The sequence below is a fragment of the Notothenia rossii genome (genome assembly GCF_949606895.1).
Source record: "Notothenia rossii genome assembly, chromosome: 5".
Taxonomy (NCBI): domain Eukaryota; kingdom Metazoa; phylum Chordata; class Actinopteri; order Perciformes; family Nototheniidae; genus Notothenia; species Notothenia rossii.
In genome coordinates, this window is record NC_136903.1 from 13592871 (window position 1) to 13609313 (window position 16443).

Genomic DNA, 16443 nt, shown 5'->3' on the forward strand with positions numbered 1-16443 from the left:
ACCTCCATCAGTGGAGTAGTCCAGCAGCACGCCCTCTTTACGACATGTTGGACGGTGGCACATGGTCATGTTATCTTCACTTCCAATCCTGGCCCAGTACTCCACAAACCTATCCACAACAACACAGTTCCAAATGCACTTAGAGAAGCACTCAATGTATCAGAAAATGTCTTGCTGTGGTTGAGTACTAACTTTGCTCCGCGGAGGTCCAGGTCTGCAGTGACAGCCTGTCTGGCATCAGCTCCTCCAAAGTACAGCGCTGTCCCCTCCACCAACACCCCGCAGTCTGTGCAGGGTCTGCCGCCCTCCAGGACCTGCCACTGAGGGCCCGCAGACCCCTCCCAGTCAAAACGCTCCTTCAGGGAGGCCTAAGAAAGAACAATGACACAGGTATCTGAATCAGTGAACATCTCAGACAGCTAAAGTCTACTACTCTTTTAGTTTTATAATTAGAGTATTCATTTTTTTTCTTTTAACTGTGTGACAACCAGAGAAGGTCTTAATTTGTTGTTTTTAAACTTAATTTGGTGTTAATAGACTCTTCATTTGTTGGTTTTAAACTATTCTGTATCTCTTTTATGCATGTTTTCTATGAATCTGTTATTCCACTATGTTTATCTAATACGTTCCTTTCTTTTGTTTTCTCCTTATGTGTTAATGTTGATGTAAAGCACTTTGAATTGCCTCTGTGTCTGAAAATGTGCTATATAAATAAACGTACCTTACCAAAAAGTGTATCTCGAGCCGGTTTCTCTAAAATTACCTACCCCACCTTTGAGGTATGACATTTAGACTTTTAAAAACATATATAAAATGTCTTTACTATCTAAAACTATGTGAAATTTGGTAAGTTAATTGAAAAGAAATTATGTTACCAATGACTTTATTCAGAAAAAATCTACATTCTTCTTCCCATGTCTTAGCCCTTTTTAGCTTTTGAAAAAGGAATTCGAGGCTAAGATGTACCACAAGTGAAGGCCTCATTGTTACACTCATAAATCGAGTGCCTTTTAACAATCTCCATGGGAACGCTGCTACCTTCAGAGCAGTGCTGGCGTAGCAGTTTGGTCCGGTGAATCCTGGGTCACAGAGGCAGCGCTGATCCAGACAATCTCCATGTCCTCCACAGTGGACGCCACACGCTGGCCCGATGTAAAAGTTCTCCACACCCCACTTAATGTCTGAGTGCTGCTGGAAAAACCGGAACCGCACCGCTCTGGAATAAAGACAAGATTAAGGTTAGTCAAAGGTTGTTTCATCATTTATGAGACAAAGATTTTAATAATTAAAATGACAATAATGAAATCCATCAATGATTAAGGTAAAGTACGCGTTGATGGTACAATTAAATATGAAGCAGTACTGTATGTTTTGTCAGAAGCATGTGAAGGTATTAGGTAGCATGACTCACGTGTCAGCCAGGCTGTCAGGCAGCAGATAGACCGCCCTCTTCCAGCCTTCAGCAGGGAAGAAGACTGACGGCTGGGACACCTGACCTCCACAGCGGGGGTCCGCAGGAAGGCATTGGGGCACCAAGTACTTCCAGGTCACTCCAAAGTCCACTGAGTACTGGACATGAATCTGCCGGTCTGCATGACGCTCTTGCACACTACAGCCAACTGCAATCTAAATGAAAACCCAGATATTAACAAAAAAAACATCACAGCAATATTTCACTTTAGGATACATTTGATACACTAATCATGCAACTCACATAAGTGAAATAAAGTTACCTTGAACTGCATGACCCAGCCCTTGTCAGGAATAATATCATGCGTGACAGCATACACTTCTCTCCCATCAGCATTGCCACACACCATCACTCCATCTGGAGAGCTGCAGAAACGCTGCACTGAGCAATCCTCTGAGAACAACCAGTGATCGCTCACTGAGAACAAAGAAACGATTCAAAAGTTACAACACTTTAAATAATAAAAACAATATGACATAAGTTTACATTCTTTCATTGAGGCATGGATTCAGTAATACCTATAGGAGTCTCCTCCTGCTCCCCCGGCTGGTCCGTCCTCCCTGAGGTCTCGTCAGCAGCAGCTCTCTCATGGTTGGGCAGTGCCACGCCTCCAAAAGTATCAGAGATCTGCGCTCGTGGGTCTGAGCCTGCGATCAGGACGTTATCCAGAGCCCAGTCACTGTGGTCCGCTCCCTCATGCTGAGGCTGCCACCAGCGCACACGCACCCCTTCCTGACGGGCAGCAGGGGGCAGCAGCACATTCACAAACCTGAACAACAACAAAAACATGAAGAAAGTCACATAAGTCCAAAATCAAAAACAATGCGCCCTTTCCCGTTATTTAGTAGCCGTGGATATATGTGTGTTTACCTGCACAGGATATGCAGATGACAATGATCTTTCACATCACAAATCACACTTTTCTCTTTGAGACTAATGTTTTTTATGCATTGTCCTTTTTTTTTTAATTAGGACTAATAATGATAACTCTGTTGCATGCAGGAGGAAATACCCATGAGTCATTGGTAAAAAACAATCTTACCCAGGCTTGGTGTACAGATCATAGAAGATCTCTGTCAGCAGGTGCCAGTTGATTCCTCCATTCAGACTGTACTCCAGAAGCACTCCCTGGTTACGGTTGCTTGGTGCGATCATGCAGCCGTACATGAAGTAAAACTGGACGAACTCAGCGTTGGTCAGGTTCAGGTCCACTGTCACCAGCTGACGGCTGCAACTCTGTGCACAGACACAAAGAGAAATGTAGTGTATGAGTCAAGGTCAATCTGTACCATCCTTCTAAAAACAAACACAAAAGATTCTTTTCATCACAAACAACAGTTCAGTCAGAAAACGTTTAACAGCAGCATATAGTTTGAGTTTGCCGTCTAGGCTTCGGCCTCATCGCTCCCTGTAAATATGTGTTACATAGAACATAGAGGAGTGATGAATAAATAACTGTCCCTTGAAGCCTGCAGGTGGATGCTGGGGCGGTGGTTGGGCAGACGAGTGGCAGCAGCAGCATTAACGAGATTGTATTTGGTTGGTTAAATAAGGGGGTAAGGCCACGCGTATATGTATCATTGCTGCTCGAGTTGAGTGCACTAAACTAGCTCGCAGGGGGCGGACTGGGACTACAAATCAGCAAGGGACTCTCGACCGGCCCACTTCGGTACCGCAAGTTATTACCGCTAGTAAATTGACGACGGGGAGGGGTGCTAGTGATTTATCCGACCGGCCCACATCGTCCGACCGGCCCACTTAAGTACCGGTCCAGCGGGATTCGTCCCAATGGCCAGTCCGCCCCTGCTAGCTCTCATTATCCATTACTTAGTGTTAACCAGAATAATAAAAGTGACAGAGGTACATTTTAACTTTAAGAGTTAAACAGGGCAGTAATTTATCTTGATAAAGCTTCATGCAAGACTTTTACAAGGCTGCTCCTAAGAGGTTTCTCTGGCAGTGTGTCCATCCACATTAAAACCAGCCTGTCAATAGTTATCCATTTACAACTCTAAGTGCCTTGGGAAAACTTAAGCTGACATAAGGGCAGAAAGCTACTTACTTTGTGGTCTTTTATTTAATATATACTCAAAGTACGGTCATTCACATATCTGTCCTTTTGAACTCTCGCTGGATTATTTGTTTGTCCCATTCAATCCTCAAATGTCTGTGATTTTGAAGTTTTGGTTCTTTCAATCTCTAAATACTATGGATTCAAAGGTGGGTTGTTGCGTAGATATTATGTATGGTATTTATGTAAATGCTATTGAATACTTTATTCCATATTCATTGCATATTTCTCTTCCACCGAATCCCTGGTTGTGGAATAGTTCATAATGGAAAATGTTTTGATAAAAAAAAAGTGTATTTACCCCACTGAAGTGCAGAGCAGCTCCAGAGGCCACGGCTCCACACACAGTGCTGAGTTTCCCTCCGGTGAGAACATGCCAGTGGGTGAGAGAGGGAGCTCGACTGAAGCTGTCCTTCAGCTGTGAGGGCAGAGCACCCACGGGCTCATCGCAGTACTCTCCCCCCCACTCTGTGTCACACCTGGGGAAGAGAGGGGAGTCAGATACAAATATTATAATAGAAATCAAAACTCACGATCAAGTTATGATGAGATTTATTTACAAATCTAGATCGTTGATTCAGTAACTTTATGTGACCAAATCATTAGGTCAAAAAATATCCCACCTTCAAATAAGCAACATGGCCACAAAGTAATGCAGAGATTAAGAAAATAATGTACTTGAATTACAAAGGTGTATTTCACTCGAACCCCTTGTAGCTCATAATGAGAAGTAGATATATACATGCGTGAGGTTGCCATTACTTACACACAGGAGCTCTGTTGGCAGCGTCCGTGTCCAGAGCACATATCAGGGCAGCCATCTCCAATATAGAGATTATCCATCGCCCAGGTCTGCTGCTTGTCAAAGGGAGCCTGCTGGAACCACCGGAACCTCGTGGCTGGAGACCTAAAGGCATAGATACAAGTGTTGGATACATCTCACAGATTAAGTTTAAATAAATAATGTTCAGTATCAAATATTTAAATTGCTGACATGGCACTTTATGCTTGTGACATAAGCATGCAAGTCATGTTCGGGGCAGTGCTGACCTGGCATACGATGGGATAGGCAGGGTAACACGGCCCCACTTGTTGTAAGTGTCAGAGACCAGCAGCCTTTGCAGGGTGTAGGAGGTGCAGTCGGGGCTCGTAGGCAGACAGTCTCGGACCAGAGGCTGCCAGGTCAGACCCAGATCCAGAGAGTACTCCAACTCTACGGCTGCGGAGTAAGAAGAGAAACACAATTGTCAATTTCATGTATATTCAGGAAACTGCATAAAAAAATTCAATCATAAAGACAGCCTAAAAATGAAAAATAGGATATCAGGCCTTTTTAACATGTTCATTACACATTTAATAAGTTGTGAAGATGCTTTGCAGATGAATCAATAATGAATGTATACTTCAGTTGCAGCCTTATTCAGAATTGACTTAAACAAATAATTATTGTTCTGTTTCTTATTGCTTACAGTAGCAGGAGTTGGTGACAGAGCAGGAAGCGGAAAAGTCAAACTGGATGAAGGCGTCTTGACCCAAACTGATGTCAGTGGTTACAGCATAGCGAGTGTTGGACTTCTCTATGAATGCGAAAGCAGGCCCATCAGAGCCACAGACAGGCATCCGGGTTCCTCCAGGGTGGAGCAGCCATGAGCGCCCGTCGATCGAGGAGAAATCATCCTCCAAAGGTCCCCAGCCACTGGCACTGCCCCCTACTACCACCTTTGGGACAAAAGATACAAGTTGTATGGTCAATTTGTAAGGGGGACGAAGAAAATGAAGGTTTTTAGATGGATAACATCAAAGATGATTAGATGCTTCACTGGAAATGACTTATTGATTGATGGAAGGATGGATGACTGGATGGATCCTCACTTACTGTACCTGGTCAATGACCCATGGGCTGAAAAAGTGTCCATTTTCAGAAGGCTGCCACCAGCGGAGGCGAGTGGACGATGTGCGGGCGCGCAGCGGGATCTCCAGGGCAACCAGGCGAGCTTGATTGCTGTTGTTACTGAAGAGGAATTCCTGCAGGAGGCCCCAAGTAAGACCCCCGTCCACAGAGAACTGCAGCAGGACTGGCTGAGAGCGAGGGTCAGGAGCTGCCTTACCACAGCCAAGACGCAGGAAGAACTGAACAAACCTGCAGGGTACAGCCATTAACACATGATATTAACACGATAGACTGGAGTTTAAACTACGACGAAACATTGTTGTATGGTTTATTTGTGTGGTATGTTGTTTTGTTAGTGTGAGCTATACCTGGCATTGGACAGATCCATGTCATTGGTGACCAACATGCGCAGGCCGTCTTCACTGAAGAAGAGATGGTTTCCGCTCGACATGATACCGCACTTCCTGGATGGCTTACCGCCGCTCAGTAGTCTGAAACGCTCAGCATCTATAGCGCCACCTAAAGACACAAGGACACACACAAACACACACATAGAAAGCAACAAAACATTAAGCACAAAATAGTAAATCCTCCATATGCCGTATTAACACATCAAGATAACTGTAGTACAAATAGGACCAATTTGATGAATTATTAAATGATTTATTTTGTGTCTTTAAGTTGGTGTACCTTCAAAGTCTTCCTTAAGGAAGTCAGGGTGGGGGGTGTCAGGCACAGAGCAGTCTGGTCCAGAGAAGCCGGAGTCACACACACAGTGGCTGCCACCCACACAAGCCCCGTGACCATTACACATGTCCTGACACTGAGGGCCAATGTAGATGTTGTCTAACGCCCATGTTGGAGGAGAAGAACCAGTTGAAAAGAAACCCTGATACCAACGGAACCTCACAGACCTGAAGAGAGGACAAAATGCAGGGATTAGAAAGAGAAAAGCATAAACTGATAATATGAACAAATATTGTCTTGAAAGCATTTTATACAATTGGAGAATGTTTTCCCTTGTGTACATTTATGCATCTGTACAGGATGTGTTCATGTGTCCTTACCCGCAGAGGCGAAGCTTGCCAAAGTGAATGACCTCCCTCCTCCAGCCCTGTGTTGTTCCAGGGAAATAGAGGCTGGCAGGGTGGAGCTCTGTGGAGCACAGTGAGGAGGGCTGGGACCCTCCGGCACACAGGGGCACCAAAAGGTGCCAGGTGGAACCAAAGTCCCGTGAGAACTCCAGACGCACCGGGTTAGAGGAGGAGCTGTCAGCTGTGCAGCCCACATTAATCTGGGGAGTCATAAACATACACCACATCAGTGAAGATGGCAAGCCATGATTTATGTTTTGAATGAGTAAGTGTTATTATTGATGCTTTGGAGAAGAAGACATCAAGGCTGGGCTTGTTTACCTCAAACTGGATGATAGTGTTCTCGTTCACGTCAATGTCCCTGGTGGTGATGGAGTGCTCTCCAAGCTCGCTGGAGACAAACACCATGGCTGACTCATCCTCCTCCCTTCACACAAACACAAAGATTGATCAAAAGTATCAACATCGTTTTGCAAGTTTTATCACCTTTGACTTAATAGATGATACAACAATAGAGACATTTTCAAGACACCGTCATTGTCATCGTTCAGAACTGTTTTTCTTACATTCCAGTCTTCTGGTAGGGGCAGTAGAGGCCAGTGTTTCCCCCGGGGAAGAACAGCCAGTTGGATTCATTGGGGCCGTCCTCAAAGCTGTCGATCACCACCGGAGGGTTGTGTAACGAGCTGCCGTCAATGATGAGATCATCTATGACCCAAACCTCCTCCTTCTTACCTGAAGGGGATACAATTGGGGAGATTGTTGCACACTGTTTCTAGGATGATAAAAAAAAGCTAATGCAGATTGCGTCCACTCACCGCTGTTGTAAGGCTGCCAGAGTCTGAAGCGTGTGGCGTTGGTCTGAGCGCTGGCTGGCAGCGGCAGGTGGAGGAACAGAGTGTCAGTTGTAGCTGGGAAGTAAAACTCGTCGAGCATCAGCCAGCTGATTCCTCCGTTCACAGAGTACTGCAGGAGTATTGAATGGGAGCGCTCTGGGACACCTAGAAAAAGCACACAACTGTTATGACAACATCCTGAGAAGAAACAATATCATAAATATCAAAAATACAGTTTAACAAAGAAGAAACAAGTCATACATGTTACCTTTAGTGATGAATTTAAAGGAGAACTGGATGTAGAGAGTGTTGGCGCAGTCTAGATCTCGTGACACTATCATTCGCAGACCATCCTGCAAACAGACAGAAAGGATTGGATTGTTTATCAGATAAAATGTCAAGGTCATTTAACAACATTATTATTTCTCTGTATGTTTCTTCTACATGCTGTTTAGGACCCATACCCCTTTGAAGATAAGGGCAGTGCCAGATTTGAGAGGCTCTCCACTCAGGGTTCCCCTCTCTGCTCCGTACACCTCGGGCCACGTCTCCTGCTGCAGGTTCTCATTAAAGTCCTCTCTCAGTACAGATGGCAGGGGGGCCATAGGCACACAGTGGGCACCTCCATAACCCTTGTCACAACTGTGTGAACATGGGGCAAGGTTAGGTAACATCTAGGCAGAATATAACTGTTAAAATGACTAAAGCTGTGCATAAAAACATGTTTTACTTACATGCAGCGTCCATTGTCACAGAGACCATGTCCAGAGCACATCCAGGGGCAGCCAGGGGCGAGTAACAAGTTATCTAAAGCCCATCCTTCTGCTCCTGGGGTGAAATGGGTTTGGATCCAACGGAAACGAGTTCTGGGGGAACTAAAGCATTCAGAAGAATTTCGTAAAGAAAAGCGTCTGCACCTTCACCTTCGACGATAAACCCATTTTTGTTTTACTATTTACTGTTAATTAAGTAAAAAAAACACATACTTGGCGGCACTGGGCAGATAGACAGTGATCCTTCTCCAGTGTTTGTACTGGGTGGAGGTATAGATGGAGCTCTGAGTATAGCCAGCGCAGCCAATGGCAGGAGGCACACACTCCGGGGTGATGAGGGCCCAGTGATGGCCGCAGTCTGTGGAGTACTCCAGTCGCACACCATGAGAGAAGGAGGTGGACTTACTGCAGCCCATACTCAGCTCAAACTGCAGGAAGGATGATCCTGAAACCTCAAAGTCCCAGCTCTCTGCATATCTTGGTTTCTCTGCAGACGCAATGTCAAATCAACGTCACATTTTTTGGTTTTAACGTTAACCTGATTCTAGTAATCACACTATATTACAATGTTTTAACTTTTGACAGCGTCCTGAAACAATTTGGTTTTATAGGTCTGCTTGGATTAGAAAGTTTGGTTCAGCCAAATACGTTGTTTATCTCTAACTGTGCTGAAATAGGATCTGAGGTATTTGAGATATAGAGATATTTCTATGCCATATTAAATACAACTTTACAACCAAAACACAAAGTCCAATTGCAAATAAAGCCTTGAAAATCTGTCCGTGCTTGTTTTACAGCGCAAATGAGAATCCCCTTGAAGTCAATAAGTGCTTTATGTGTTTACACAGGGACACCGGAGCTTTATATTTATAGATGTGTTGCCGAATTGATTTTGCTTTGCAGTCTTAATTAATGGCCCCTGTTGTCGTGCAATTCTTGTGCAAAGTAAATCTGCTCAAAGCCTGATGCAAGCATAAATATCTGGCAGGATTTTCATTCAGGTTTGCTCTCATTAATAATGCAGGACCCACGGTGCCACAGTGAACGGGTGATTCCATTTCTGCTTTTTGTGTGGGTAACACTGTGATGTCAATGTACAGCCATCTCTGTGGTTTGTTGAGTATGTGCATATATGTGTTGGTTAACTAGATGCGCTTATGCATGGATGTTTTGTATGTTTTATTTATAACTCATCGTGCAACTGTCCAGCTGATTTGCAGCAACCTCCTGCTTCACATTCCCTACAATACATTCACTCTGTAATTCACTCATTACAAAATGAAGCTTTACTGAAGCAGCTTGGTGTTAAGTGTCTTACTCAGTGGCCACTTAACAGTGTCCATTGAGGAAGTCACTTCTTCACTTTGCATGCAGACATTTATAAGCAAGTCTAAGAAATTCAACTGATATCCCTGTACTCAAATACTTGAAATGTTGTTGGTATTGTATGGTAATGTGTTTGTGTCACTCACTATCAATGGCCTCGGAGTTGAAAGTAAGTGCCGTGTCCAGAGACAAACAGTCCACAGTCACCTCCCCTCCCTGAATGCGGTACCAGTTGTGCCTCAGAGGCGTCGTGCCGTCAAACTTGTCATGGAAACCTGTTCTTGAGCTGTCGTTCATACCAACAAAGACATCGTCTAAAGCCCACTGGGCCGAGTGTTTTCCTACAAGGATGGAGAGAAATAAATACAAATGGAAAAACCAAAATTGTGCCTTAATATCAAAGAAATATATTGCATTTCTTCAGTGCTTTTCTGTAGTGTTGTGCATATTAATAATGGACTTACCTTGCTGTGGCTGCCACCACCGAAATACTGTGTAGGGAGTTTTGGCTGCAGATGGCAGCTCGATGGTCACCACTTGCGGCTCCAGGAAGGAACTGAAGTCAAGCTCCCTGACAAACTGCCACTGGACACCATTGTTGGTAGAGAACTGGATAATGACACCTTGAATCACAGAACACAGAATGGATATATATTTAAGATGGGAAATCATTGTCATAAATGCAGAACTAAGTCAATTAAGTACATGAAACAATACAATATAGTGCAATACAAATCAAATAACCAGAAGCCCTGATTATTACAGATAAGCTGTTTAGGAGGCTGGCAGTGTTTTATCTGACATTGCAGGAACGATCAGACTGAGCCTTCAGCACTGCTGCGGGCTAGAGATCCACAATCTGCTGACTGGTGAACAAAATAGAACCGACAACAGTAGACTTTGATTCTCCATTAGAAAAACCACCACACAGTCTTGGCTGGATGACAGGATGGATCAAAGATGGAGTAGTGAAGAAACAGATGGAGACAAGCCAGAGGTGAACAGATCAGATTTGTAGCTGCTCGCTTCAGACTGCACTGTTAAGAACAGCCACATGAATGCAGCAGAGGGCCTCAACACAGGGTGTGATAACTACCTTCGTTTCGGGAGCGAGGCCGGGTGCAAGTGGGACCCAAACTCTTGCTGCCAATTCGGATGTAGAATTGCACCAACCTGTGTGTAAACAGCAACAACAACATTTAAGTTCCACACTAAACAGACCACCAATTCAACTGGTTTCCTGTGCTTACACATCAAAAGCTTACAGGTGTGTGTTTGACTCACCGTGTGTTAGTTGTGTCTAGAGGCACTGTACGCGCTTCCCTCCTCCCAGGGCTACTGAAGTAAAGAGCTTTGCCCTCTCCAATGGTGCCACAGCCGCCTCCGATCTGTCCCCCACTTAGACTCTGCCAGAGTGGGCTCAGCTTCCCCTCAAAGCCCTCTGTCAGCTCTGTAGGACTGGCTACAGCTGGGACACAACTATCCTGCTCCACTGTGGGGGGAAGGAGGGAATCAAAAGGTATAACACATCAGGAACATATTTGTTATTGTTTAGTGCTATATTATTTTGCCTTTTCTTCCTCAGTTTTGTACCTGTGTATCCCATATCACAGAAGCAGACTCCAGAGATGCAATCACCATGCCCCCCACAGTGGTTTGGACATGGCTCAGAGATGTAGACCCCATCCAGGGCGAAAGGAGGGGCATCTCTGTACATGCTGCTCTCCTGGAACCAACGAAACCTGGTTTTACTGGGAAAAATGAGTGGAAGCGAATTAGGGAATGAGAAACAGCAGGCATTTCTTTTTATACCATCTCTGCTATAACTGCATATTCCACGTCTAAAGAAAATGAATAAAATCACAGTTACATCTTTGCACATTGAATTGCATGCCTGTTACCATAGCTACCTGGCAGCAACATTGCGTGGTACGACCACAGTAACCCTGCTCCACTGTTCGTAGTCCCCAGTGTTGTAGACTGTGGGCTCTCTCAGCTCACGGCCGCTCCCCTCACAGATGCCTGCCCCAGGGGTTCCTGGGTAACATCCCTCTATCACCAGCGCCCAGGTACGGCCGGCATCATGAGAGTACTGCAGCATGACTGGAGCAGACGCGCTAAAGTCTGACTCACAGCCTATGTTCAACTTGTAGGGGAAAGAGCGGACAGAAAATAAAGGTCAGCTTATTCTGAATAAGTTTGCCTGCTTGTATTTAAAGTGACATCTTTAAAATACTTGCTGACTTTCTAGTTTTAACTCGTTCCATAAGTCTACCTTAAACTGAAGGGTATATCCAGGGCGCAGGGCAAGGTCTCTGGTGACGGCCACCCTGTCCCCATCGGAGCGTCCAAACACCATGGCAGAGGGTGTTGAGGCACAGAAGCTGTCGTTGCTCTCCCTAACCATGCCTTCATTACCCAACATCAGCCAAACACTCATCTGGTTCAGAGGGTAGTCGAATGCTGGCTTTTCGTAAAAGTTCTATAGAGACAGAAACATTAATTTTAGTGTTTTGTTTCAACATGGTAAAAGCAATATTCTTCATATGATAAGTGGATATACTTTAGAGATTCCTGACCTGTGGTAGAGTTGGATCGGCCATGGGGATGATGTGTTTCTCCCTCTCTGATAAAATGATCACATCATCAATAGCCCACTGGTCATAACCATCCCCAGAGTGAAGAGGCTGCCACCAGCGAAACCTTGTGGAGGGGGTCTTAGAGGCCAAGGGAAGCTCATAGTGGACAAAGCTGGGAACGAAAGAAGAGGCAGGTTATGTATATCATTCAATACTCTTTTCCCATACTGAATACAAAAACAGTAAAAGCAGATCTCTTGATTGATAAAGATGAGAAATATAAATGTCTTCTTCAACGCGGGATCTCTCACCGAGGCTTAGTGAAGTCAGTGAAGTACATCTCAGCGATGAGGCCCCAGCTGATGCCTCCGTCGTTGCTGTACTGCAGCAGCACTCCTTCCTCCCGGCTGTCGGCCTGGTTACACTCCGACCAGTCTCCACCCACCCGCAGGTAGAACTGCACAAACTCCGCCCATTCAGTGTCCAGGTCCCAGCTCAGCAGCTGCCTCAGCCCGGCCTGACAACAACAGGAATGTTACGTACATGCATATTGAGGGAGCGACAGTCAACAACATGTATAAGCTTGACAACATACTTTTAGTTGCGTTATCGTTTATATCCATTGGTCAAATCAAATCAGATCAAGTTTTATTTATAAAGCACATTTAAAAACGATTTGTGGTCGAGCCAAAGTGCTGTACATGTAATAAAAGCACACTACAATAACATAAGGAAAACAAAGTTGTTTTCTGGTTGGAGTTTATACAGAGGTCAAAGGTCAGCAGTATTTAACAGGAAAAAAACAAGACAGTAGTTAAAGATTGCATTCTGTTGCTCTGCCAAGTTTGCACAATAACAAAGTATTTATCTTAATAACACAAAATGTTTTAACCTTTGTAATCTGGATCTGGGTTTGCACCAAAACACATTTGGATAATTATAGGATTTATGGCCAGAAAACAATGTTAAGAAATTGCTTTTCAAAGTCTTTGATACGCATGTGGATCTGGATGTTGAACCAAAACATTTTCACTTGTTAATCTGCATACTGACAAACTTTACTTCAATCTGTTGAATTCAGCCATAACAACTAACAGAAAGACAAAGGACAAAAAAACATGACATTCAACAGATTTATAGTTGTTTTACCTTGCTGAAGTACAGGGACGATCCAGATGAGACCACCCCACAGCCCATGTCAGGGGTGACCACCTCCCCACCAATCACCTCCTGCCATGTGGCCAGCATTGCATCCTGGGACTCAAAGTCAGAGAGTACACTGGAGGAGAGGAGGGAGGAGGGCTGGCAGTCTGTTCCAGAGAAACCATCATCACACCTACAAGAGAAGACAGTGGCTGAAACTCCTATCCTTTATCTATCCCACAAACATGTACCAAAAGATAAGAGTGTGTGTGTGTGTGTGTGTGTGTGTGTGTGTGTGTGTGTGTGTGTGTTTGTGTGTGTGTGTGTGTGTGTGTATGCTTGTGTTTGTGTGAAAGCTGACCTGCAGTGTCCATGGTCACACCAGCCATGTCCGTGACACATGTGTGGACACTGCTGTCCGATGTAGATGTCATCCAGGGCCCACTCGTCCTGCTCTCCATAGTAGTTCTGAATCCAGCGGAAGCGTGTGGCACTGGACCTGAAAACACACACACACACACACACACACACACACACACACACACACACACACACACACACACACACACACACACACACACACACACACACACACACACACACACACACACACACACACACACACACACACACACACACACACACACACACACACACACACACACACACACACACACACACACACGAATAATAATTAAGCTGGACAAAGTGTACATACAGTAGATGGACGAGAAACTGTAACTTAAAAATGCATTACATGATGAAATAGGGAAACAGTATTTGCTGACATGTCAACCACATCATCATGTTATACTCACTTAACTACTTCTCTACTGGAGATTTGTGGATTTAGTCTCCTGGCAGTTAAAGATTATTCTTATCAAATGCGTTGATTTCTATTTCCTGTGTGTGTGTGTGTGTGTGTGTGTGTGTGTGTGTGTGTGTGTGTGTGTGTGTGTGTGTGTGTGTGTGTGTGTGTGTGTGTGTGTGTGTGTGTGTGTGTGTGTGTGTGTGTGTGTGTGTGTGTGTGTGTGTGTGTGTGTGTGTGTGTGCGTGCGTGGGTTCTGCTGCTGTGGGAAATGAAGGTCAGCAAGAGGGCAATATCGTCATCACATCATCTCAGTTTAAGGTAGGCTGAGGATGTGTCTGCAGTGGGGGTGCATGCTTGTACATGCTCGCAGTTCGGTGCAAGTACAGTGATGACAGATGCATGTAGAAGTGTAGATAGTCAGGTTTAATGGGGGTTTTATAGCGGGAAGGTTTCTTGGCCTGCTGCTTCGATGAGTTATATCAGACCACCGCCTAATCAAAACTGGCTGCGTCGGTTTTATTATCATTTACTGCTATGACCCCGTGACCTCCCATCACACCCTGCAGGAGATTAGACCGACTTTATTTAGGAGCCATGTGGCAGTATGACATGAAGGTGGAGGTCACAGTGATCCGTGTGGAAGGTTTATGTGATTGTTTGAGTTGATCTATGTGTGAGGCGAGGCTGTAACAGTACATGTATTTTTCAGGAACTGTTCAGTACAGGATGACTGTTTCAGTATGGGACTTTTTTCATTTCTGTTCGCCTTTTAATAACTGAATTATTACAGTGCTATTATCGTTATGCAATGTGATTACAGTATTGGCACATGAAGAACACACAGTATTACAGCAATGCTGACAGACTGTTGATTTAAGATTATATAAAGTTTGACCAGATGTTAATATTTTGTGTGGTTAAGTATCTAAATAATTGAAAGGACCATTTGCCCCAAAAAATATATCCAAGACCCCAAAAATGTATGTCTTTGTCAGGGGATTGATAGGAAAAGTGTAATTTTGTGATTTCTTTCTGAAAAGTGCATATATTAAATGTTGAAAATGACTGTGAACAAAGCACGCCAAACCTTTTTAAAGCATCACTTGAAATTCTTGGTGCCAATGAACAAAAGTGTGTATGGAGATGTGTGTCTATGTGTGTGGACATGTAGACATTTACAATAATAGGTGTATACGCACTATAGTGTCCTCTGTTTTAACTTTACACAGTCCAGTGTGCTTGTTGACAACAAAAGACAACATACAAGATCAGATCCCAGAGGGCACTTTGTGAATCTTTTTTTCTATCTACTGTACAGATGATAGCTTCTTACCACGTCTTCTGAGGCAGAGACAGAGTGATGCGTCTCCAGTCTTTGAACTCTGATGGGTGGTAGACACTGGGAGCTGTAAACTCAGAGCAGCTGGGCATGCCAGGCAGACAGGCCTAGGTGAAAAAACAACATTTTATTGCAATATACTAACCATTTTGGGCTAAAAGGCATTACCTAATGTTGTTACATAGAATATATTATTGCAGATTTTCTTTAGTTTTAAAATTCTTAAAAAACAGCCTAAGATTCTGATGAACCACCCTGAGGCTACTTCAGCCCCACAGTGTATGCTCATAAAAGCCATTATAGTGTCTCTGACCTTGAACACTGGAACACAAGCTCAGATTAAAAGTACAGGACATTCAGAGAGTTACATTCTGCACTTGCCAGGTGACAGCAGTTTCATGCACATGGGAAAATGAGAGGAAATTCACTGATGGAGGACTCATTACGCCCTATTGAATTCCAAAAGCAATAAAAATCTTGGCAGATACTTTGGTGCCTTATGAATATTTATGAGCCAGTTGTGATCACAGAAAATCTATGTTGAATTATGGAACGATAATCTGCTTGCTGATTCAAGTATTGCCATGTATTTGCAAATAGTAGGATGATAAAAAGTAATTGCGATAATTTCTCATCTGAAACAAAGTGCCACATTTAAATATATTTATATATTATTACAGAGTCCGTAATGGGTAAATCAATATTCATGATCATGAATTAATGATATGTTTGTCTTTCCAGGAGGACTTCAACAAGTGTAAGTCCTAAATAAAGGTGCAAGACGGGCTGTTAAAACAAAAGGGATCAGTATTAACATGGAAACAAATGTGAAAATGTATCATGCCCCCTCACCTCTTTGACCAGGTGCCAGGTGAGGCCGTGATTGGTGGAGAACTCCAGGCGGACCTGAGTGTCAATGTGAGGGGAGGGCTCGCGGCCGCAGCCCATAACCAGCGAGAACTGAAGACTGTAGGATGCTCCAATCTGCATCGACTGAGTTTCCACGTAACGAATACTGGAGCCAGGGCTGGGCTCCCCAGAAAAACTAGAGAATAACATGAAGAAAGAGAAATAAAGTCATACAATAAAAGCAAAAACCTTTAAATGCT

At 44.1% G+C, this 16443-nt stretch overlaps 1 protein-coding gene across 5 annotated transcripts in view; it reads right to left on the reverse strand.

Moving 5' to 3' along the window:
* The window catches only part of reln (reelin), a 93609-nt gene that overhangs the window by 9778 nt on the left and 67388 nt on the right, over positions 1–16443 (reverse strand). For all 5 annotated transcript variants that reach the window (XM_079684055.1, XM_079684054.1, XM_079684053.1 and 2 more), the window contains exons 21-55: positions 16187–16379; positions 15329–15441; positions 13546–13683; positions 13191–13377; positions 12353–12558; positions 12042–12213; positions 11738–11944; positions 11373–11608; positions 11056–11213; positions 10747–10954; positions 10559–10635; positions 9927–10085; positions 9609–9803; positions 8350–8623; positions 8098–8238; positions 7828–8005; positions 7632–7716; positions 7346–7528; positions 7094–7262; positions 6849–6954; positions 6501–6727; positions 6124–6347; positions 5802–5952; positions 5424–5682; positions 5012–5261; positions 4593–4761; positions 4309–4449; positions 3844–4021; positions 2514–2707; positions 1990–2240; positions 1734–1888; positions 1412–1626; positions 1039–1216; positions 193–368; positions 3–109 (exon numbers count right to left, since the gene is read on the reverse strand). In XM_079684055.1, coding sequence (XP_079540181.1) covers positions 3–109; positions 193–368; positions 1039–1216; positions 1412–1626; positions 1734–1888; positions 1990–2240; positions 2514–2707; positions 3844–4021; positions 4309–4449; positions 4593–4761; positions 5012–5261; positions 5424–5682; positions 5802–5952; positions 6124–6347; positions 6501–6727; positions 6849–6954; positions 7094–7262; positions 7346–7528; positions 7632–7716; positions 7828–8005; positions 8098–8238; positions 8350–8623; positions 9609–9803; positions 9927–10085; positions 10559–10635; positions 10747–10954; positions 11056–11213; positions 11373–11608; positions 11738–11944; positions 12042–12213; positions 12353–12558; positions 13191–13377; positions 13546–13683; positions 15329–15441; positions 16187–16379 — 6260 coding nt within the window. The remainder of the gene's footprint in view (positions 1–2; positions 110–192; positions 369–1038; positions 1217–1411; positions 1627–1733; positions 1889–1989; positions 2241–2513; positions 2708–3843; positions 4022–4308; positions 4450–4592; positions 4762–5011; positions 5262–5423; positions 5683–5801; positions 5953–6123; positions 6348–6500; positions 6728–6848; positions 6955–7093; positions 7263–7345; positions 7529–7631; positions 7717–7827; positions 8006–8097; positions 8239–8349; positions 8624–9608; positions 9804–9926; positions 10086–10558; positions 10636–10746; positions 10955–11055; positions 11214–11372; positions 11609–11737; positions 11945–12041; positions 12214–12352; positions 12559–13190; positions 13378–13545; positions 13684–15328; positions 15442–16186; positions 16380–16443) is intronic.